Genomic DNA, 24,434 nt, shown 5'->3' with positions numbered 1-24,434 from the left:
AACTGTGGTATCTTCTTGGTTCATAGTTTTGACAAGGTGTCTAAAAACAAAGATGGCTCTCTCCCACAGCACTAGCTTCCATCCTAGCCAATAATATATTTTGGCTGTGGGTTTTGCAGGATTTAGTAAAAATAAGAGCACCTCCTCACAGATACGCAATTGTTTATTTTCCATCTCTGAGCACTGTGCAGCATGGAGAGATGCCTTTGGATGAGTCCTGGCTCTGCAGCCCCGTTTCCACTCTCCCATCCTGTTTCCACTCACATCCTCCCTGCACCTTTTCCTGATTTGCCCTTCATAATGTGCTGCTGCAGAGACCAGTACCACCTCCAGCACCCCAGCAGGGTCACCTTACACAGCACTGGCAGGGAATGGATGGGAGGCATGGGATAGCTGTAGGATGTTGTTCATAACTCAGAGGGCAGCAGCCCTGTGACAAGGGAGCAGATGCCAATAACAGAGTATTTGCTTTACAAGTAGGAAAGAAGGAGCTGCATTAGCTGTTTATTGCAGTGGGAGCGCTGCCCCATGACTGCGCTGCCACTGCACGAGCGAGACTTTAGGGCATTGTAACCTCAGCCCTGCTGGCCCTGCTTCTCTTTCTCTAGGAAATTACAGTTACAATGATTATTATTATCGATCTAGAATTTTGTTTAAGTGCTTTGGTTTCTGAGTGGGTGCCTCATGTGGAGCATAAGGCAGTCATAAAATTGCTTATAGACAACATAAAATCTCATATTGCTGGAGTGCTCTCTTGTGGTGAAATAACGATTTTGCCACAACACTGGGCTAATGCAAGGATTATCTGCCTGTGCTGGGAACTTGCAGGCAGGAAAGGTTATTTTCTGCCTCCTTAGCTTGGGAGCAAATGCTTTAGATGGGAAATGCATTTAAAACATAAACATAATGGATTAGACTCCAGGACTCCCAGAATCACTTATCATACAGAACTGTAAATAGCAGTGCTTAGGGGAATCACTCTCTGTGAAAGCTCTTCTCATACCCTCAGCTCCCAAGCTGCACGTATAGAGGATTGAAACACTTAATGTTAAACTAATCCCCCGTCATTAAAAAGCCCTGTAGATAAGCCCCTGGTTCTGGATTCTACATGTGCTGCTGTGCCTGTGGTTCACAGGCGTGGGAGATGGAGCATGTGATGGGTATAGGACAGCTGGGCAGTAGGCATTCAATCAGCATTTTAAAAAGTGGATTTTCAGTCCTGTAAGCCCATTGCTTCAAGTTGAAGTTGAAGAAATCTAGTGACTATGACTATTGCCAGAAAAAAAAATCTCAAGCATACCAAATTAATTTGGTTTTGCGGGTAACCTCTGTGGCTTGTCATACAATGAGTGGATCCAGCTGTGGGGAGTGGAGTAAACTACTCTGACTTTTGGGTTTAGTTATTGCTGAGTATGTATATGCTTTAAAGTGATGATTGGAAAAGAAAGCAGATTCTTCCTCATTCAAGACTGAAGGTGATCCATGAAATGTTATATTTACAGTTTAAAATAACCACTGAAGCCCTACCACTCCCCTTGAAATGCAGTGTGAGGATGTTTTAAGGCATTGTCTCTAATAGTAAATTAAATAGTTCCACTAGCCTAGAATAGAAATGGACATTTGGTTATCTCTGTTATTTAACTGGCAGAAAAATCTTTGCCCAAGCTGATTAGCAATCTCCTGAGAATTATCAGTGTTCATGGATAAGGGAAGAGCTGGCAGTGTCTAGCTGGACTTGTGCAAAGTATTTGACACTGTCCTGAATGACATCCTTGTCTGTAAGCTGAGGAGGCATGGGTTCAGTGGATGGACCACTCAGTGGATAAGGAATGGGCTGGATGGTGGCCATCCACAACCAGAGTTGTGGTCAGTGGCTCAGTGTCCAAGTGGGGACCAGTGAGGGATGTCATCCCCAGGGGTCTGTACTGGGACTGGCTGCTCAGTATCCTTGTCAGTGACATGGAGAGGAGGACCGAGGCAGGTGTGCTGGTGACACTGAGCTGTGTGAGGTGCAGGTGACACGCTGGATTGAGGGGATGCCATCCTGAGGGGCCTGGACAGGCTTGAGAGGTGGGATCATGGGGAACCTCGTGAAGTTCAGCAAGGCCAAGCAAAAATCCTGATCTGGGCCAGGACAATCCTGAGCACAAAAACAGTGTGGGCAGTGAATGGATTGAGAACAGCCCTGAGGGGAAAGAAATGGGGATGCTGGCAGACAAGATGTTCAAGATGACCCAGCAATGTGCACTTGCAGCCTACAAAACCAAACACTTCAAAAACAGCATGGATAGCAGCTGAGGAAGGTGATCCTGCCCCTCTGCTCCAACTCTCACGAGACTTCTTCTGCCATACTGCATCCAGTCTGGGACCCACCACCTCAGAAGGTTGTGGACCTGCTGGAGTGAGTCCAAAGGTGGACTACAAAAATGATCAGAGGGTTAGAGCACCTCTCCTATGAAGACAGGCTGAGAGAGCTACGGTTATTTAGCCTGGAGAATAGAAGGCTCTGGGAAGACCTTAGCGCTCCTTACAGTGCCTAAAGCAGCTTCAAGGGAGCTGGAGATGGACCTGCTACAGGGGCATGGAGTGATAGGATAAAGGGGAATGGCTTTAACCAGACAGAGGGTAGTTTTAGATTGGATACTAGGAAGAAATTCTTTACTCTGAGGCTGGAGAGGCTCTGGCACAGGTTGCCCAGAGAAGCTATGTGTGCTCCATCCCTGGAAGTGTTCAAGGCCAGGGCTTGAACACTTGGATGGGGATTAGAGCAGCCTGGTCTAGTGGAAGGTGTCACTGCCCATGGCAGGGGGCCTGGAATGAGATAATCTTTAAAGGTTCCATCCAAACCAAACCATTCTATTATTTTATCTAGCACAGTTTGGGAATCAACCACTTTAGGGCTCTTCAGAAAAAGTATTTATATGGCCATAGGTCTTTTGGAAACCATGACTATTTAGGATCATAAATGTGGCCAGGGTTTGTGAGTTGGCTTCAAGACTGGTAAATAGACTCTTGGGTCTGTTTAATTTACTATTTCATTTGTAGCTGTAATACTGCTAGCAGAGACAACACTACTATCACTTGTCCTACTTTTCTCCAATTATTCTGGGTAGTTAAGTACAGATTAGCTCAGGGCTTTTTGGAAATTCAATTTGACCAAAATACTGAAGTGCGAGACATTGCTGTTAACTGTTCTGTAACATAGTTTTGTATTTTGAAGGGAATAATGTGTATAGCATTGAACAGTGCATGCTGTAACTCAGATATAATGCTTTTCTTCTTCAGTGGATGATTCCTTTTGCAGTCATGCTAGTGACCATTCCAAACCTGATCCTGGCTTACTTCGTGGCCTTCATCTCTGGTCTGAGCATTGCAGCATCTCTTCTGTTGCCATGGTAGGAGAATTTTACATTTGAGGTGGGGAATTAATTATTTCTGCATTACATGTATGTACTACTGCATGGAATTTGCCTCTGAAAGAGGCAGAATATGGCAAAAGTCACTTCTTCCAAGAACCTTTTATTGGTTTTATAGTGGATGCTATTTGCAATGATGTGACCTTGATTGCCCTGTAACAAAGTACATCTACCATAACTGTAGCTGCTTTTTGTATGTGACAGTATGTGAATTAATTAATAATCTAAGTAGCTGTACAACATGTGATAACATTGCTTCAGGAATTATGAAGGTAGGTAAATCAATTAATGCTGAGCAATTAAAAATGTAGCAGAGGACACATAAGGCAAACTGTATCTAATCTTAATTTTTATAAGGGCATGTAGTTACAGAACAAGCAGTAATGGCTTTAAACTGAAAGATGATAGATTTAGCTTAAGTTTTAGAGTTTCTTTACTGTGAGGGTGGTGAGGCCCTGGCCCAGAGAAGCTGTGGCTGCCCCATCCCTGGAAGTGTCCAAGCCCAGGTTGGATGGGGCTTGGAGCAACCTGGGATAGTGGAAGGTGTCCCTGACCATTGCAGGGGGCTGGAATCAGATTATCTTTGACAGTCCCTTCCAACCCAAATCATTCCATGATTGTGTATCCCTGCTTGAGTAGTCCTCTGTTATAGATTAAATACACAAGGTTAGGATTAAAATAAACCAATAATTCAAGGTCTTTTGGACTTGAAGACTGAAAATAAGTGGGGAAAACAACTCAAGGATGGCAGGACATTTCCTCTTCAGATTAAATAATTGTTATTGAGATTACATGAACCAGAAAGCAAGACCATTGCTGAGAGCACTGTTGTTCATAATTTGTTTGTACAATGCCCTGAAAACTCCAAGAGATCATGGAATACATAGTTTGAAATTAGTTGTCAGACTATGTAAGCTTTTCTGCACAGAGGGTGAGAAGACCTTTCTTTTTCCAAGAGTAAATATATTGGAAATAAAATGTCAGTTCACAATTAACATTTGAGCAGCTTCCATTCTAATTGCCCGTTACCTAATTCAGTTTCTCTGAAATAGAGAAAGAATAGGTTTCACTGGTTTCTGAAAATGTTGTTACCTTGTCAAAAGAGTTAGTTCTGAGTGCAACTATTCAGACATTCAGAGTCCCTTGAAATCTTAAGAAATGGGGGGTTTGTTTTTCTTTTTTTAATATCACAACTTCTGATTGGAATGATAGGCAGACTAGGAAATTCTGTCACCTCTCAAGTGTTTGATGGCTTTTCAGTGATTTTCTACATTGTAATCTGTGGCTATGCTTTTCTTACACATTTTTTGCCTTCCTTCCAGGAGCAGAATCTTTTGAACTGGATTCTTTCATGTGCATGGCTACATCAATCAGCTTAAAAATGAAGGAGGGCTGTGCTCTATTTCATTAACTTTGGACTTTGAGAAGAAATTTTGGCTTGAGTTTTTCTTTTATCTTGCTCACTTCTAGGTCAATGCTGCCTGATGTTGTTGATAACTTTCGCCTGCAGAATCCCCATGGGAAAGGACATGAAACCATTTTCTATTCCTCTTACGTTTTTTTTACCAAGATGTCAGCAGGAATTGGTTTAGGAATTTCTGCAGCAGGACTGGAGTAAGTAACACTGTGTTTCCACTTAGTGGATCTACTCTGAAAGCATTCTGAAGTTACAACACTTTTACCCTGTGGAGTTAATTGCCTTCATGCCCTAAGCCTGAAAGTGCCAGCAGCTCCAGATGGCTGACTGCTAAAGACAGGGTTGGTGCCATCCAGGCCAGAAAATTAAGCATTAAGTTACTTGCCCTGACATGGTACTGTTCAGAAAAACGTGACTTCCCTTTAGATTTTCCTCTTTTCAATTACTCATGTAAATTTTAGTGGCCTATGTGAAAAAAGTACTGAAGATGAAACTGCAGCAGATCAAAGTCCCCAACAGGTGATACAGGTGCTTTGTGCATTCCCTGTTGCACCTGAACTGAACTATCTCTTGTAAGACTTTACATGGATTTGAGTGCTTTCAGGGGTGCCAGAGAGTTCAGCATGAAAAGATCACCAATTCCTGCATGGTTTTAAGGAACTGGATACTGATCAGAGTCAGGAACAGCATTCTCACAGCTCTGTCTGTCTAGGTCTGTCACCTAGACCATGTCATTCTGGGAGGTTTATGGTCTCTTTCCACTTTGTCTTGTCTGTTCTGACCAGACAGGTTGAGAAAGTGACCAGGCATCTCCTGCCCTGCCTTTGTGCAAGACTTGGCAGAAAGGGCCCGTGCCTGTCTCTTCTGCAGCACACAATAAATACTTAGAAGGGAAATCTAGCCCTCGGCTCCAGATTTCAGTAACCAGAATGTTTTGCTTTGGGGCCTTGAGCTGAAATTGCTAAATAACAGGCAATGCTTAGGAATTTTGGGCTTAGGAATTTTAGCTACTCATTGCTAAAACCTTCAAACAATTTGCTGTTCCCCAATTAGCCCCTTTTCAATTGTATTCCAGTTGAGTCCCAGCAATTTTCCAAGACAGATGTTTGTGGGAGAACACAGTAGACAGAGTGATGCCAAATGAGCTGTAGCTTTCATTAGGTGGATGTTCAGAGGAAAAACCCATTCCACAAATTTGGAATAGGAATTTCAGCAACTCAGCAGTTATGGGACTGCATGGAAGCCCTGAATCAATGAAGTGTGTGTACCTAAGTCTGAGCACTTGAGTAAATTTGTCTATCTTGAGATGAGTGCGTAAGTGTGTGTTTAAATTAAAGTCAATTATTGCTGTTGAAATTGGTCAAATTACTTGCATGCTTTTAAAGCAGAGCTTGAATACTTTGCTGAATATTAATAGGAAACACATAACATTAATTTCACAGAATCACGGAATGGCTAGGGCTGGAAGGGACCACAGTAGCTCATCTGGTTTCAACTTTCCTTGCTCAAAAAGGATCATCCCAGGGCACAGGGCACGGGATTGTGTCCAGATGGTTCTGGAATATCTCCAGTGAGGGACACTCCACAGCCTCTCTGGGCAATCTGTTCAGTGCTCAGTCAGTGCTCAGGAAAGAAGTTCTGCCTCATGTTCAGGAGGAACTTGCTGGGCATCAGTTTATTTCCTTACATGGCATTCCACAATCCTTTCTTTAAAAGTATGCAAGTAATTTGACCAATTTCAACAGCAATAAACTTTAATATTATATATAATAACAAGAAAATACAGAGGTAATGCAGTTATCTGAAGTCTAGTACAAAAATGAGGTTTGAAAAACACAATCTGAAATGTAGTGGGGAGAAGGAAAAAAAGAGATGTATAGGGAAAATGGGAGAAAAGTCTTGAAGATTTGGGGTGAGGAGAAAGAAGCCTTCAGGTGAACAACAGCCTTTTAGCTTTGAACAAACACGTACCCCACTTGTTTCCATTTGTTTAGGTTTACTGGATACAAGCCAGGGATATGCAGACAGTCAGATGATGTGATCCTCACACTGAAACTCCTCATTGGAGCAGTCCCTGCCATCCTCATCCTTTTAGGTTTATTTATACTCCTTTTCTACCCGATCACTGAAGAAAGTCGGAAAGAAACAAAGCTTGCCCTTGAAGAGTTAAGGTAAGTTTGGACTGGCAGTAAAACAGCAGCAACACCCCCACAGCAGCTCTTAATCTGGGAAAAATATTTTAAGGAATCACTATATTCCTTACAAAAAATGAAACAACATGCTCTTAGTCAAATTATTAATGGAATGGTACCATGACATGTTCCAGTATCGCTTTTTTGTAGTTCAGTACAACCTGCTTAGAGGACCATTTATCAGAAATTTCAGCTGCTCTATTTTACATTTTCTCTGGAGTGCCTCACAAAGCACTATTGTGGTACATTGTTTCAGGCTAGAAATGAGGAATATTCTACATAGATTAAATTTGTGGGGAAAATGTGAATAGTTACAATTTACTTTTCTATAGAAGAAAATGGTATTGTTGACTGCATTCTTGGTGTTTATGGGATACAAGAAACATCCAAACCATTTAGAAGCGTAGGCACAAAATATTGTGGGAGAAGAAAAGTCAGCTTTGAGCTATTCTTGCCCTTTCTACTCTTTTCACTCTCCCTTCCTCCTTTTTTCTTCTTCTCTAAGGAAAATCTTGTCTAGCTCAAATTCATCTACCTCTGTCAACTCTTGAGGACATACATAAGGACAGTCCTAGCAGACTGATGGACAAAATAACAAAAAAATAGATTGTTCCTTTGTCTTGATTCTGTTATCCCAATTTACTGGAATTTGAAACTGATTTCCATGCTAAGGGGTCAATTCCAGGACCTAAGCACGGGTACCTGGGACCAGTTCATGCCCTAAAATATCCAAGACCTGTGCATGGGGTTGGCAGATATGACAGAAGCCTCTGGGCAGACTGGAGGGGATGGGTAAGCACTCTGAAATGGGACTGGTCCCTCTGTTCAGGAACTTCAGTCATTGTTCAGAATAACCACACCTTGCTGGAGGTTCTCAGCTGTTTGAAATTGCCAAACTCAGCTTGATTAGTCAGCAGTGAAAGCCAGAAGTGTGTTCATGTATCATTTGTTCTGCTTTTACCAGGAGGAGCCATCAAAGCACAGAGAACTTGGACAGCCACAAAAAGGACACCTCGGTCTGAAAGCTCTGAATGCAGTGGCTTTCCAAATACAGACTCACATCCCACCAACCAACTCTGAGAGTTTTCCAGGTCATTTCTCTGCTCACATTTTATCAAAAAGGACAAAGGATGATTCTGATATAGCCAGTAACGAAACTGAGAGGGGACACCATTGTGCAAATATACAGCTAACTCAATGCACTGTGCTAAAAAAGACATTACACATGTTCAGAAATGTAAGCTATTGAAGGCTTGGGGTTTTTTTGTTTGTTTTTTTTCAATGATTAATGAGAAGCTGTGATCTTGTTCATGGAATATTTTATGCATTTGTAACTTAAGGAGGAAAAAAAAGTATAAACGTGACCAGAGAATTTTTGAAGGTTCTGAACTGGAAAATACTCAGAAGGGTCATTGAGTCCAATTCATGATGCACCATCCAAATATTAACTCACAATATACTTCACCCTTGGGGGCTGGGGTGGATTTTGAGCACAATCTCTACCTATAACTTGCGCACTATTGTGTTTGGAAAGCACTTGGGAACCTGAAGTATACTATATGAAGTTAGGATTTACTTTGTTTTTAAATTAGGCAAATTACTGATGCAGACATATTTTGAGGATTTTTTTTTCCCTTTTTTTTTTTGAAGGATTTTGAGGTAATCTAATTTACAGGATCCTATAGTAAATAGAACCCTGCATTTCCCATTACTGAAGTTTCTTACTTCTGAAACCCGTAAACTGATTTCTGTCAGAGAATAAGAACATTTTCAAAATCAACATCTCCCCTGAGGATATGAAAAATGAGTAGTCCCTTCCAAACATTATGTAATTAAAATTTCTTTAAATTTTGGCCTTTAAGTAATCACCATGCCCATTTCTCACATGGTGTAGGTTCTCTGCCTCACAAAACACCACAGCACAGGTATTAATCTCAGTTTGCACCTATTTTGCAATAATGAGGCTACACCTGCCTTTTAAATGGTGGTTATTTTTTCAGTCAGGGATGTTATCATGCTTTAGTTACATCAACTGGAACCTCATTTCTACTATAGATTTACACTGTTGAGCACAGTTTTTAAATGAAAGACACACCTAATCTCAGGCACCTTCTGGCACTGAAGTTCAGACCTGTTCAGACCTAGCTTCTGGTTGGTCAGTGCAGCTACAGAGACCTCCAGAGACTGGATCCAAGCTTAAGCTAAAATGACTGGACTTTGAAGGTGTATCTAAATGTGGAAGGGAGAGTGAGGAATCCAAGAGGTTTGTTCACCTTGAAGAAATCAGCACAATGCAAGACAAGATGTGAATTTCTTCCCACTGCCTTCACCCCGTGACTCTGTGAGTGCCTTTTTGCTGTACCAGGAGTGCCTTTGGAGGACGGGCTTGCTGCTGTTCCAGAGCACCTGGAGGAAGTGCACACCTGTAATTTGCTCAGGGCTACCTGGGAAGTGCTGGGACTGGAAATTGGGAAAGGTTTTGCTGAAGGACACTGGCACGTAAAATCAGTGCAACCACGGAGCATCTCATTAAGTCTGATACTGAAACCTTGTCAGGCAAGTTTGAAGTCAAAGGCCATATAACTGTCCTAATTCCTCAAAATGCTTAATCATGAGGGAGCTTCTAAGGATATATTTTGAGCCTGTGTGGGTAAGAGTTAACTGCATTTAAGATTCCTGCTGACTTGCCATCTAAGGCTGGGTTTTTTTGTTTTGTTCCTTGTTTCAGTTTTTGGACAAACCAAGATATGTATGCCTGGGGCATATGTGTTTACAACAATAAAAACCATAAGCCTGTTTACAATTTTGAGTCTGATGGAATTTGAAATAGGAGATTTACTGCACTTTGAAGTAGGTAGGTTTTGTAGCAATATCACATAGCTCCAAAACATCAGAGAGAACAGTTTGGGGCATTCGATTTATTCTGTAACATTTGTGTATTTCTGAATAGTCATCTTTAAAAACAACCAGAAGGCCCAGTAAAGGCTGTTAATGTTTTTTAATGGGTTGTGTTTTCAGCTACTATAAATCTGTAGCTACAAGGCAGTGATTCCATGTCAGTTTATATAAACTGAATACTTAGCCCAGTGATAAAAGGGCTGCAGAAACTGCTGGCTGGGGTTGAGTGGAGCCATTTGAATGTGGCTTAAGATATTACTTCTAGATCAGTTGTGCAGTTGCCTCTAAAGTTGCATAACACGCTGTCTGAATTCAGACTCTTGGAAAGTAAACTTGTTTGATTGTAAACTGTTTTCTTCTTCTCCAGAGAGACATTGTCAGCTCTATCTTACTGAATCTTACTTATCTTACAGTCCTCACTTTGCATATGGTACCAGCAATGGGAACTACCAAAGAAAAGATAAAGCTTCTGTAGATTAAATGAAGCAGACTATTTTTATATTTTGAAAATATCATAATTTTATTTCATTATCAGAAATATAATGTTGTAATTTTGTTGAGAAAATGGGTGTATTTTTGCAAATCAAAAGAATGGAGAATTAAGTGCAGTGTAAGATTATTTCTGTAACTTTCTTTTCTTAGGGCTCAATGTTGGTGCAGTAAAATGAAAGAAGTTTATATGTCTCTTGTCAGTTTTAAATGATGTGTATGCCTTATGAATGTTCAGAACATGTAACTGAAAGAAGCAAATTCTTATGTTGACAAGCATTCAGATTAAATGCTAATCTAATGTAACCTCTTGCCTTCCCATTGATTGGCAGTAGAAGGAGCCAGGTTTAATTCCCAGGGGTTCTCCTTCAGGTAATATCCAAATACAGTAATAAGAATATGGGAGATTGAATTAACCCAGCTGGTTGATAAGGGGCAGCACTTCCCCACCTGCACACAGGCAATTCCAACAAATATGGGGAGAAAAGAGAAGGATGACAGAGTTATGTGTCGCTGGGTATTGCTCTGTAAGCCAAACCACATCCAATTCCTTGTCCTTGCTGAAGGGTACTGAGGGCAGCCCAAATCTTCCATGCTGGGCTGGTTACTGGCAGTCAGTAGCTGACTGGTCACCAGTCACAGAATCATAGAATCACTACAGTTGGAAAAGACCTTTAAGATTATCAAGTCTAACCATCAACCCAGTCTTCTCTTCCAGTTTCATTGCTTTTCCTGCCTCACAACAATGCTGATACCTTCCAAGGTTACCCCAGCTCCCTGAGAGTTCCTGCTGGTGATCAGGTAGCCCCATATGTGAGCTGCTGCTCCCACCAGGCACTGATGGAGGGGGTTGCTGTCAGCCACCAGCTGTGCCTTTGTGTTCCCCTCCTGCCTCACTGTCCCCTGCCTGCCCCTGAGCTTGCTGACTGACCTTGGCTTAGCTGGATTAGATCCCTTCTGCCCAGTCTCCCGCTTTAACAGGTGGACACCACCTCAGACATCTGTCCCTGGGGAGTCCCTGAAGGCTGGGACCTTCTGTGTCAGGTCACTGGGTTTTCAGGAAGGGCTCTGAAGATCTGAGTACTAATTCCTTAAATTACTCCTGAACCTTGTAAGAATTTCTGCTTGATTCAATCCCTGCTGTATCCTCTCATCTTTATTCACCTTCAGCATTCCAAGCAAAGTAGTTGAAGAGGAAAATGTTTTAAACTGCTTTTGAGTTCAGTTTGTTTCCAAGTATCACTTGTTCATTTACTTCTCTGCTTGCCTTTCTGTGCTGTGGACAGAAAACACAGAATTAAATCAGTCTCCTTGAGTGGAGGAGTTTCCACCAGGAAAACTCAGATCCTTTCAGACCTGGTATCTGTTGTCCAGCTGTAAGATGAAGAAGAAAGGGCAAGTTAGCTCAAAGTCCCATCCAATAGATTACAGCAGTTTAGTGGTAAATTATATACATCATATGAGTTTCATATCATACTTATGTAAAAACAATCTCAAAGTGTTATAAAGCCTTTTCCCTAAGAAATCTTATGGACTGATAAGAAGCTCAGTTGGACTCATACAATGGGTGGGTGCAGGAGGGAATTTTGTTTTTGTGCAATTTCACTGTAAGTTTTTTTTTAACTTTCTGCAATTCCACAGTTCAGATACTCAGCAAGAGTGCTGAGTATTATGGTTACAAGAACATGTATATCCTGAAGGCTTAAAGTATGAAATCAGACTGCTTTTGCTTCACAAACACCAAACCTGCTGCACAATCCAGATGTTAACTTACTGAGAAGCTTCATTCAAAAGATGAAGCAGCAGCATCTGTCTGTTCCCGAGGCAGAGGAGGAAACTTTTTGCTATGTAGCACCTGAGAATTTACAGTCTCTGAAGTCACAAACTGGAATGACATAGCTGAACAAAGACAGGGCACTTTTCAGAGGGGTTGGGTCCTCAGTATCACTTTAGAGACATTACAGAGCAGCAGCCTCCAACCCCATCTGGAGAGCAGCAGAACTGCTGGATGGTAGGGAAATGTGTGCCTTTGCTGTAGAAGTGTGTAAGCAGAAATAAATCTTATTTCCTGATCTATTTCTTACTCCAGATGATCTTAGATGAGGCTATGAATTTAAGCTACAACGTTCAGATGTCTGTCCTCACTTTTGCCGTGCTCTGCTGTAGATGGTGAGGAAGGTTTGCTCAGGTCTCATGGAGCTGATGATGGTCGTTTGCTCAGCTTCACTGATAAAGCTCCGCTTTGGAGACCCAAAACCCATCCCCTGCCAGCCTGGTTTTGCTGATGTACAGGGAATCATCTATATTCAGCAAAGGATCAAAAGAATCTCCTTTGCACCCTAGAATTTTCCATAATGGAATTTAATCTGTTTTACCTAGAGGATGTTTTTCCCTGCCTAGGGCTTGTCACCATGATGATGTAACAGGTTTACATTGGCATTGTACAATTGTACATTTGTTTACATTGGCCAAGAAGTTTCTGTTCAAACTGGCTGCAGCCCATGAGGACTTAACTTCCCTTGTGTTTCCAAAATAAACTCATTCTTTGGTCACCTTCAAAGTCATGGAATAGAATCTGCACATTTCCACATTTAGCAGGTTTAACAATTCCCGCAGTTGCTGGCCCTGTTGGATCATGAGTCTCAGTGCACAGAAGTATCTGCTGACATCAGTGTGGGATGAAGCAAAACTGCAGCCACCTCAGACTCCTGGCAAAGTCTCAGCTGTGCTGAGCTGGCCAAGCAGAGAGAATGGGCAACTCCAGAATTCCCAAAGGGACTTCCAGGCATGAAAGAAAAGCTGTAAGAGAAGAAGGTTCCTTAAAACCCTGCAGTCTTCTCTTAAGGATTCTTGGATTAGGCTTGGTACTTTTTCAACTATTTGGGTCTTCTTTTAACATTCAGCTTTGGGGCAGATCGTCCCATAAATTTAGAAATGGTGTTTTGATTTTAAATCAAGCAGCCTTGAATGGAAATACTTGGGTGTGTTGGCTGAAAACATAAGCTCAACATAAGCTGGCAATGTGTTCTCAGAGCCCAGAAAGCCAAATGTGCATCAATGTGTTTTCATTGTGCATCAGTGTGCCAAATGTGTCCTGTGCTTCATCAAAAGCAGTGTGGGCAGAAGGTGAGAGATGAGTCCTGTGAGATGCCACCTGGAGTCCTGTGTCCAGCTCTCGGGCCCCCGATATGTGAAGGACACAGACCTGTTGGAGTGAGTCCAGGGGAGGCCCTGAAAATGCTCCGAGGGCCAGAGCAGCTCTGCTGAGGAGACAGGCTGAGATAATTGGGGTTGTTCAGTCTGGAGAAGAATCAGGAGAGGCCTTAGAGCCCCTTCTAGTGCCTACAAGAGAGCTGGGGAGGAATTTTTTACAAGAGACCGTGGTAATAGACAAGGGGGAATGGCTTTAAACTGAAAGAGAACAGGTATACCTTATGCTGTGGGAAGGAATTTTCTGTGAGGGTGGTGACTCACTGGCACAAATTGCTCCTACAAACTGTGGATCCCTGGAAGAGTTCAAAGCCAGGCTGGATGGGACTGGAGCAACCTGGTCTAGTAAAAGGTGCCCTTGCCCACAGCAGGGGTTGGAACTAGATGATCCTTAAGGTCCCTTCCAACCCACATTATTCCGTGATTCCATGAAGTAAGCAAGTCTCTTAACATAAGAATTTTATTCTTCCAAAATTCCTAGGATTATATTTTAAATGCAGTATTTGTCCACATACACAGAGCACATGGAACGTTCTTCTATGAAGAACCATTGTAATCTGACCAAACTATTAACAGCTTTTAGCAGGTGTTCTGCACTTGCTGTGTCTGCTCCAGTTACCCCACACAGCACTGCCCTGTGCTATAACCTACCTGCACAGGTAAGTCCTTAGTGCTCACCTGGGGAGCTGTAAGAGCTCCACAAGTCTGTTTGGTGCAACCTGAGACCAAGCACACTTCAGGTGGGAGATACTATCTTTTTTCAATTTAACACAAATAGTAACAATTCCAAAATAAGCAGCTAATTTTTATACACTGTTTGGCTGCATAACAAAACTACAGAAGCAGCATTTGAGATATGAGAAACTCAAGGTCAAGGTGTTCTGCAGAGCTCTGACCTTCTGCTCCCATGGGTTATTTGGATGTTGGAACCAGGAACAGGCATGAAAAAGGACTGTCAGGCTGCTGTGAGGAAACATGGACCATCTCCAGAATCCAGCCTGCTTTGAACCCACACCCACTGCTGAGGTTTCAGTGACTTTCTGTTAGGGACAGGTGTAATCATGGTCCTCCTTCTGATTAAACAGTGAGCATTACTGAGAAGAGATGATTGTTAGGTAAAAGATTGAGCCCACAACTGTCAAATTCACCTGTTTTCCTCCTCCCCTGTTCATCAGAAGCTGTAACTTCTCATTTCACCACCCAGCACTGAGTGCTCTCTGAAGCTTATACTAGTGTTGTATCTTTAATATTGTGTTTTTGTGGATAGATTTCTTTCGACAGTGGCTAAATTTCCAAATAGGCAATAAAAAAAAAAAAAAAAAAGAGATTATCTCAGTCCTGAGACAGCAGCTTCAATTCTATAATCTAGTTGCTTGATGCCTTCTCATACAGTAAGTGCCACTGTGAAAGCCTGATAAACTGCTTAATGTTATCATGCTGTGATTTTATGGGGAGCAATCTTGGATTAGTCTTTTCTTCAGTACTGAAATCCATGTTACATAAACTTGGGCTTACATAAACTTTTTCTAAATTTCCACTTTGCATTTTCTCTCTCTCTCACTACAAAAGCCCATAGAACATTTTCTTCTGTCAGACTTTAACTAGATGTTTTCATCACAAAAGATGAGACACGTGGCAACCACTTCCCCAAATCCACAGAGATGGAAGCAGAGAGGTGTTATGGGCACGTACAGGAGGGGAAAAGGATCTTGCTTCCACACAATATGGATATTTCATGTCATCCTACTTTGTCCCAAACTCCATGACCTTACACAGGTGCTTACACCAGTGCAAACCCAGGTGCACTTCTGCAGGCACTGCTCCTAAATAGCACCAGTGTAATATTTCAGGCTTCAGCAGAAGAGAGGAAAACGGGGCAATGCAGAATTTTCAAAGATTTCTTTATTATCCAAGTTTACTATTATCTAAAAACACCAATGTATTAAAGACCAAGATGGAAACGTGAGCTCAGAAACTTTTAAGAATGCACATATTCAACCTCATTTGTACTGCAAGAGGCATAGTTAAAAAACACTGCTCAGTATAAAAAAAAGTTAATGTTTCCAAGGATCAAATAAATAATTTACAATGCAACAAAAAAACTATAGAAATTGTACAGAGATTTGAGACTGTTGTTGATAATTTGCAGTTCCATACAGTAAACATAAAAGCCTCCCATCACCAGACAGGCATTGCAAAACCACTGTCAAAAACTACATTTTATTGCTGGGCTCTTCTGAAGGGCTGATGCCGTCCAAGGTCTTGGAGGAGCAGTCCCTCAGGACTTCCACAGAACTGGTGATATCCAGGCTTTCAGAAGTGGATCTACACCCCTGTGTGGAACTGATGATGTCCAGAGTTTTGGAGGAGCGGGCACTGTAGCCTTTTGCAGTGGCATCTCTGATGAGAATCTCCTGTGTGGATGTAAACTTCAACGGGATGAAGCCCTCGCTGTCTGCTGTGAGAACAATCCAAGAGGAACCTGTAAAGACAAGCACATGGCTGTTGATATATTTTTGTGTAATTAGGGTATGTTTAAGGTAAAAAACGAATTTCTTCTAAAATTAAATACTTCTGTATATTTACAGCTTTCTAGAAAGAAAAAGTATGAAAATTTACAGGTTGTACAATCTCAAAAATAAAAGACACTTGGCAACTATGATGGATTTTGCCACTAGGAGATGAGACAATAAATGCATGCTTCAAATGGGGAGAAGGAATGAAATTCTGAACAGAATTCATAAGCACCCACATTTGGTTTTAATTAGGTATTAATAAGCTACTTCACAGCGCTAAAGCTGTGCAGATATTCCAAAAAGAAACATTTAGTAAATTAAATGAGAAATTAATGCAATAAAGACAATTTAGAAACTGCTTGTATTATGTAATTTCACTATACTTAATTCCAAGAAATACAAGGAAGGAATACTTTACAATGCTGTACAAAGCAAACATCTCTGGTCCATTTGCTATTTGACTTCATCACTAGCTTTTTTCTTAACAATTTGAATCTGAAACCCTGACTTCTGCCAATATAGATAAAGCAGAAAAATTTTCTATTTTTATCCATTAAGCTGATGAAGCAAGAAAATAGAGCTCATGAGGGGTAAGGGAATTCAGAGAAGCGTTCCCAGATGTTTGTAAATTTACATTATGTAACTTTACGTCACAAGTAAGGTCACAAGAAGATTGTAGCTTAAAAGCACACAACCCTCTAATCTTTTGGCTTAATTTGGACCAAACTTGAAAATCAATACAACTCAGGATTTGAAAATACTGTTCCTACTTTGCATCTGTATATTTCAAACATATTCCATCAACAATTCCTTAGGAGAAATAAAACTTTGACAATGGCAAGAACAGCAGCCCTAGGCTTTGGGACGGTTGCCCAGTGATATTCAATCAGGCAGAGAGCCTGCTGAGATACAGGGGCAAGCAGATGGAATATAGCACAGGGAATAGCTGTAGTAGTGAAAAATCATATCCCAAGGTGTGTTTTCTACCTCTGCCCAAGGTGAGACACGCAGAATTGACACATACACAGACACATGGGTTGGGATGGGCATGGCATGAACTGGTAACAGCAGGAGAGAACACAGCAGCAGTAAGAGAGGCAGTTTTCTTCACAGCAAAACCTGATGCAAAATGCACTGCTGAAGTGCACAGAGCTGCTTCTGTGCTACAGGATTTCCTAAAGGAAGACTAAATGCTGGGGCAACAGATTCAAATATAGAACACTCTAGTGTTCTGTAGTACTCCCAAAACCACCAGTCAACCATAACCCCCCTGTTACTCAGACTTCTCTCTATAGAGCAGCTGAAAACAAGTAAAATGCTGTCTGAAAGCAATTTTCCTGCATAACTTGTTACTTGATAAGGGGAATCAATATGTAAGTTTCCTCTTCTTCTTTTTTTTTTTAATAATGCAGAGATTCTTCTCAGTAAAAGAAGATTCACAGAATAATTTTACTTTTACATTAATAAAAGAAAATAAAAAGCAAAATTTTATTAATCTTTCATTATTTATTCCTTGGGTTTTTCCCTGGATGGAATATGCCTATTGCTATTGCTCACTAAGTATGACACAGAATCACAGATGGTTTGGGTAAGAAGGGACCTTAAAGCTCATCCAGTTCCACTCCCCTGCCATGGGCAGAGACACCTTCCACTAGACCAGGCTGCTCCAAGCTCAATCCAGCCTGGCTGTGGGACATTTCCAGTGATGGGGCAGCCACAGCGTCTCTGGCAACGTGTTTGAAGTGTTTGTACTCTGGGATAATCCCAACATACCGTGCTGCATTTCCACAAGGGAAAGGTTGAATATCTGCTGGACGATGTTTAGGCGGAGTCTACCACCACAGAGAAGAACTGCCCGACTTTCATCTGCGTCACTTTTGGAAAGCTGCTTCTGAAAATGCAAGAAACAGTCATTAGCTACTGTGATGTATAGTTAAAATGGCATTAATCAAAATAGAATCACAGACATGTCTTCAGTGGCATCATTTACAGCAAGTCAAATGTAACACACATTCGGGCCCATTTGCAAGATTTATCCTTTCGAGTCTCAGCTGTAAAAGTGAGTGACAAAGCTGATGAGTGAGTGACAGCAGCAAGGAACAGTGCTTATCCAGCATGTGTCAGAACAGGAGAGAAAACCATGCACTGCTGCTGAAGAAACAATGAGCTTCATCCACAGCACAATCCTCATCCCCATCCTTCCATCTGTGAGGGACATTTCCCCAGGCAGCTTGTAAAGCTACAGGTTTTCTATCCCCACCTTCCACCACCCATCCCTGATCCAAAACTTCACAAGTGAGAACACCTAGTCATGAATGCTGGCATGAGGAACAGACTCACAAGCCAGAAGGGCTTATTTTTCCCACCCCTGACCATTACTGCTCCGAGCCTCAAATCCAAAAAGCATCTTCGAAGAGTATGCCCAGTTGGGCAGATCAAAGCATTTTTTAATTCTGTTATTACAATTATTAAATGTTTACAATAGGAAATAGTGAATAGAGTGAGGGAATATAATCTAGAACTTGAGTTCAATGCTACAGAACTTGATAATTTTTTGCAATAATAAAGCTTAAAAGTAAGAGCTAATTGAATAGAAAATGTCAGTTTAAACTACTTTGAATATTTACTAAGGTTTATTAATCTGAATTCTAGAAATGACCTAGTAGATCCCTGACAGGTTTTGATAATCAGGTAATTTACCCTTTCAAGCATGAGATTTGCAAGAGCAAATCTTTCAGCCAGAAAATGTGTTTTTCACATGAAATTTCACTTTAAATCCATTTTAAAACTATGTTAATGGGATTATCTATTGTGTCCCTAAAGGTCTCCTTCCTCCTTGGATGGTGCTCTCAATGCTAATTAGCAACATTTCTGTTTCAAAGCCAAGGCAATTTGCTTTTGTTTCAGTCTCCATTATTTTAGTTTTCCTCATGGAGAGCAGGAGATTGATACCAATTCCCACATGTGGAAATCTTCACTTGTCTAAATTTCTATACAGAAAGCTTTAGAAGTTGCCTAGGAAAAGCATTCCCTTCCTAGATCTCTATAAAGGGCTTTAATTCTGCAGCTGGGCTGTGACATGTGGGTCCTCTGGAGTCCCAGCAGCCACAGTGCAGAGCTGAGGGGTTTGGCCCAGTGTGAGGTGGGGACAGGGAGCTGCACATTCCTGGATATCCCATTACTTTAAAAACACTGGAAGCCTGCAGAATAATGGGATTTATAACCATATATAACTACCTGAGGAATAGGATGGAAATCTAATCCTACTGACTGTTACTCCAGCATTACAAAGAACATACAGCCATAAACAGGTTTCACCATTAAGGCTTCCAATATTAAAATTACCTGGCAGGTGATGTTAATAAATGAGGGTTCCTGAGAAGATGGGTACACTGGAAGATTTCTCTTCCCAGATTTTAGTAGCTCTGTTAATTCAGAAAGATGGTGCTGCAATTCTGTGAAGTTACCGGACAATTTTTCCACATTTTTCAAGAAGCTACTCGCCTCCTTCTCACTGAACAAGTTATTCTTGAAAGAATTGGGTATTTTGGAAGCTGCCTCAGGCTGCCTTTTTGGGGACGTTGGCTTGTTCGAAGCATTAGACAGTGCCAAGCTCCGATTAACTGGCTCAGCATCCAGAGTCTCGACAGCTGGAGGAAAACTCATGGAAATCTTTTTGTCTTTGAAGTCACTGATGTTCAACATCAAGTTTTTTTCATAAACAGGACTCTTGATTTCTTCAATGAGTTTCCTTCGGCTTGTAGGGGACTGAAGGGCAGAGCGATCTGGTATCAGAAGCCCGTGGCTGAGAGGGTGGACATCTCTAGAGGGATCATGAGTAATGTTGGAAAGGTTCAAACTGGAGCTGCCATCAGCTGACACAGACTTTGAAGGACCCATTTCAATTAGCAATTCTTTAATCATCAATCGGATCATGTATTTGTCTGATCTTGAAGAAGGAAGAAATGCAGGGTCAGTGAATTTTTGTCTTCCAACTAGTATCAGTAACAATTTATTGGTCAAGAAGCACAAACCCTTTGGCTTCTCACTTTTCTCCAGCTGAATTTGTTGGATATTGGGTAAATTGGATGAAGTCAGTGAATAGACTAAAATAACATTACAAGTATTGGAGGCAACAGATACAGTTTGATTTTTGGAGTCAAAAGCCATTATATCAGGAACAAGAATGCCTGGGATGCTCACTTTTTTGGTAGAGGTAACCTTTCTTTCAAAAGTCACCAAGATGAGGTGTGAGGAATCTTGGCCACTTCCCGTCAGGTAGTCCTTGGGCCTCAGGTGAAGGAGAGGGCTGGAATCAGCACCCTGCTTGTTAGAAAGTATGTGGGTTAGATCCACAGGAGATGTAACTACAGACAAGGGCTTCTCAGAGTCCAGTGACTTCTTCCCTCCATCCAAGGAATACTCTTCCTCCCCACACAAGCTGGACTGTGAGGGGAAGGATTCAGTTTCAATGCTCGATGGAACTTCAAAGGCAACACCAGCATTTAAGCCACAGATCTTGTCCAGAGGGAGCTCGGTGGCAACAGCGACTTGTAAATTCTGTGTAGCTTCCACGGCACAGATGTAGCCTCCCACATCAAAGATTGGGCAAAAAGAGCAAGCGCTGAGTGTTTTCTGAGCATCATCCCAAATGTAAGAATGGAGGGCACTGCCCACCCCCACGACCAAGCGGTTGCCTTCCTTGGTCCAACAGGCGCAGTGGATGAGCCCACTGCCCTTGATGTCCGCGTTAATTCTGGAGTTGTTGAGGTGGACAGAAGGCAAGACAGAGGCGTCCCGGGTGGTCAGCACGGCCAAGACCTCCTTGCTGGGATGCCACACGCAGCCCTGGGGGAGCACGGGATACGGCTCGCTGATGTCACAGATCTGGGAAACCAGGAGCTTGTTCCTGTCGGTGCCGCTGAAGCACAGCTGCCAGATGGTGATGTGCTTTTTGTGCTGCACCGCGAGCAGGGCCGGGGCCTCGGCGGGACACGGGCCCCAGTACAGCCCATGCACGTGCTCAAACTGACCGACCACGCTCGAGTCACCGAATTTGGGCTCCCCGTTCTGCAGGTGCAGCGCAGTCAGGATCACCTGCTTGCCGTCCGTCCAGGCCAGCCCGTGCACGGGGTGAATGGCCTGGTGCAAGGCGTTGAGGCCAGTGCGCAGGAGCTTCGCCTTTCCCAGCTCCATGACTTTTAAAGTAGAACATCTACACAGAACAGAATGAGAAGGAAAAATAAATTATTGTAGAAGACAGAGGACAGTACCTGGATGATCATTTAGCTTATGACCCTGCCAGTGCTGGACTCTTCCTTCCAGTGAAGGCAATATACACGTAATGTTCACCTATGCTTAATTCCCAGCCCAGTAATTTTTTTTTATGATGTTTCCACCAGGAAATGCAATTTTAAGAGAAAGAAACTTTGCTGATTCTATAGACTTACCATCAGATTTCTGCTGCATTTTCATCACAAGACCAGCCCTTTCATTCTAATCACTAAGTTGCTGTTCTCAGAAATATTCTAATTACTTCAATATCAACAATTCTCAAAATATTCCTGCTCACTCTCAACTTCCCGGAGCATTTGTGGTCAGATGAAGTAATCCCTTACAAGTATAACCAAGCATTAATGTATTATCTACAAATCTGATCCTGTATTAAGTATATGAGAATGAGGCATTTGGATGGTTATCCCAGAAAGCTCTCTAAGAAAGCAAATGCAATTTTGAAGAAAGTTAGGATGAAAGTAGATTTTTCTGAGGAAATGAAAGAAAAAAAGAATTTAAAAGAAGACATACACAAGAAACCAGCACTTTGGAAAACTTCAGGATTTTACATGAATTTCTAATTTTTGAGCTGTGAACATCCCTACTCTGTGAACAAAAGACAGTTAAAAGGAATTGATGGTTTCCTAATTTAAGATCTCCACACAATTAGCTCAGATGTAAAGCCATGGCACAGGATGCAGTTTTAAAAGGAAACATGAAGAAAAAGATTTTTTTTTGACAGCATTAACTGGCACCACTCAGTATTTTAATTATTTGTGGATGACCCTAAACTTGTAGAAAGAGGACTGAAAGAATGGATTTCAGAGATTAAAATTGTATAGAATGTTATATTATTATGACCAAAGTAGCTTCTTCTCAACCTAATAACAAGTGCAAAATAATATACTTAGTTAAAAAAAAAACCCTAAAACCAAAACCACCAACTTGGATACCTCTCCAGGAATAATTCCCTAGGCAGAGGTATAGCAAAAAAGGATCTGGCTTACAAATCACGAACTGAATATTTCAGTAATGTGAGATATGTTGCCAAGTAAGAAGAATTAATTCTGGAATGTTTTAATAGGGATGGAGATACACAAGGGAGGTTATAGCCACACTCCCTCATTGCTAACAGCACCTACACTGAACCTACTTGTGAATTTATGGATGATGGAAATGTTTAACAAAGTTAAGGGATCAGAGAAACACAGGAAGCAGGTTCTCTGTCTTGAGAAGACTGTGAGTGGGAACTTGAGAACATCCATCCACTGTTCTCCAGGTATACTCTGGACAGTACATGATAATAATCAGCTTAGTTTCAACAAAGATTTAGGTCAGCTATTAAGGAAGAATTCTGACTATGTGTGATAGCTAAGCATTGAAGCAGGTTACCTTGGAGAGGAGGGGAAGGCACTCCATGAATTTCATAATCTGTAAGAGCCAATTAAGGAAATGTCTGTCAGGGATAAATTTAAGTACACTGAATCCTGCCTCACAGCAGAGAACTCAAGATACTTCCAATACAACTTCTCCACCATCTACCTGGCCTCTCCTCTATAACCAACCTCAGTCCTGTTAAACAGCCACCAGTTCCAGGAAAATTAACACTGGATGTTCACTGTGCTTCGAACCCCACACTGCTGGGCAATACTTACTGATGGCTGGGAGATGCGAGATAATGTGCCTCCTAAGACACTAAAAGATGCTAAGACCTCCTGGCCGTCTGGAGAGGTTCTTGTGTCTCAAGGGGCGTTTGCACTATCCCACCGGCCCTGGTAAAGCAAAAAAAGCAAGAGATCCACTGGCCAATGCATTCTTGTGCCCAAACCCGCGCCGCCTCCTGCAGCACCCGGCCCAGCCGCAGCTCCCCGGGCAGGTGTCACATCACAGGCCGGGTGCTCGGCGAAACGCGGTGCCCGTCCCAACCCCAGGGGCAGAGAGAGGAGCGTGTGCAGGGACCCCCCTGCACCGAGCAGCCACGGCAGCAGCGGGCCGGGGAGCCCGCACAAAGCGCCCGCCTGCGCCGCCGCTCCCTGCGCGGGCCCGCCCGCACCGGTATTCCCCGCCTCCCGCAGCCCGCCCGCCGCCTCTCCGCCCCGCCGCCCGCAGCCTCGCTCACCCGCCCTGCCGGCGGCCCGGCCCGGCTCCGCTGAGGCGGTCCCGGGGCCCGGCAGCCCCGGCAGCGCTGGGCTGTAGCGGGCACCGCCTTCCCGCAGGGCCTGGCCCGCCTCCCCTCCCGGCCCAGCACCGCCCGGCCGCGGGGGGCGCCGCTGCCGCTCCGCCCGGCCGGCCGCTCTGCAGCGGCGGCGCTCTACGGCCCAACAGGCGGGGCCTGCACGGCTCGGGCGCTCTGCGCCGATCCCGCCGGCGTTCCCCACAGCTCTCGTGAGGGATCGCAGGCGGCGGGAGGTAATGGAGACTCACAAATCACGGGCTGGCCCCAGCTGGGAGGCACCCACGAGGATCATCGAGCCCAGCTCTTGTGCGCAGCACACTCCAAGAGTCACACCGTGTGCCTGAGAACTACAACTCAGGTTTGGTGCTGGGACCTCTGCCCTGCGGAGCCTGTTCCAGTGGGCAGCCACCCTCTCAGGTGATATCCACCCTTTCCTGATATCCAGCGTAAACCTCCCCTGACACAAGTCCATGCCATTCCCCCAGCTCCTGTCGCTGGTTGCCGAGGGGAATCAGTGTCTGCCCCTCTGCTGCCCCTCAGGAGGATGCTGAAGAGCATCATGAGATGTCCCCTCAGTCTCCTCCAGGTTGGACAAACCAAGTGACCTCAACTCCTCCTCATAAGGCTTCCCCTCCATACTCTGGCCATCCTTGTGGCCCTCCTTTGGATGTCCTTTTTATATCGTGGCCCTCAAATCTACACATGGGACTTGAGGTGGAGCCACACCAGTGCAGAACAGAGAGGGACAATCCCCTCCTGTGACCAGCTGTCACTGCTGTGCCTGATGCATCCCAGGGCATGGCTGGCATCAAGGAAAGCGTCACCAGCCACTCTAAGGAGGTGATT

General features: G+C 43.1%; 2 protein-coding genes across 2 annotated transcripts in view; one reads left to right on the top strand and one right to left on the bottom strand.

The window, feature by feature from the left end:
- Positions 1–9,033, top strand: part of MFSD2B (MFSD2 lysolipid transporter B, sphingolipid) — a 37,791-nt gene extending 28,758 nt beyond the window's left edge. Inside the window, exons 11-14 of the mRNA XM_058836753.1 lie at positions 3,286–3,395; positions 4,887–5,030; positions 6,828–7,004; positions 7,990–9,033. Coding sequence (XP_058692736.1) covers positions 3,286–3,395; positions 4,887–5,030; positions 6,828–7,004; positions 7,990–8,047 — 489 coding nt within the window. The 3' untranslated portion in view covers positions 8,048–9,033. The remainder of the gene's footprint in view (positions 1–3,285; positions 3,396–4,886; positions 5,031–6,827; positions 7,005–7,989) is intronic.
- A 132-nt stretch (positions 9,034–9,165) lies between these two features.
- On the bottom strand, positions 9,166–23,641 carry LOC131578217 (WD repeat and coiled-coil-containing protein). The gene is made up of 5 exons (XM_058836752.1): positions 23,532–23,641; positions 23,068–23,184; positions 19,484–21,353; positions 17,912–18,029; positions 9,166–16,104 (listed from the first exon to the last, which is right to left on the bottom strand). The coding sequence occupies exons 3-5, from the start codon at positions 21,332–21,334 to the stop codon at positions 15,836–15,838; spliced, it is 2,238 nt and encodes a 745-aa protein (XP_058692735.1). The 5' UTR covers positions 21,335–21,353; positions 23,068–23,184; positions 23,532–23,641; the 3' UTR covers positions 9,166–15,835.
- Between the last annotated feature and the right edge of the window lie 793 nt (positions 23,642–24,434).

The sequence above is a fragment of the Poecile atricapillus genome, chromosome 3 (genome assembly GCF_030490865.1).
Source record: "Poecile atricapillus isolate bPoeAtr1 chromosome 3, bPoeAtr1.hap1, whole genome shotgun sequence".
Lineage (NCBI taxonomy): Eukaryota > Metazoa > Chordata > Aves > Passeriformes > Paridae > Poecile > Poecile atricapillus.
This window is presented reverse-complemented; position numbering and strand designations above follow the sequence as displayed.

Coding starts and splice junctions, on each gene's coding strand:
- LOC131578217 (XM_058836752.1), bottom strand. CDS start 21,334: ATGGAGCTGGGAAAGGCGAAGCTCCTGCGCACTGGCCTCAACGCCTTG. Junction 18,030..19,483: donor TTATTAACATCACCTGCCAG/GTAATTTTAATA, acceptor TTGCATTTTCAG/AAGCAGCTTTCCAAAAGTGA. Junction 16,105..17,911: donor CCTTGTGGAAATGCAGCACG/GTATGTTGGGAT, acceptor TTGTCTTTACAG/GTTCCTCTTGGATTGTTCTC.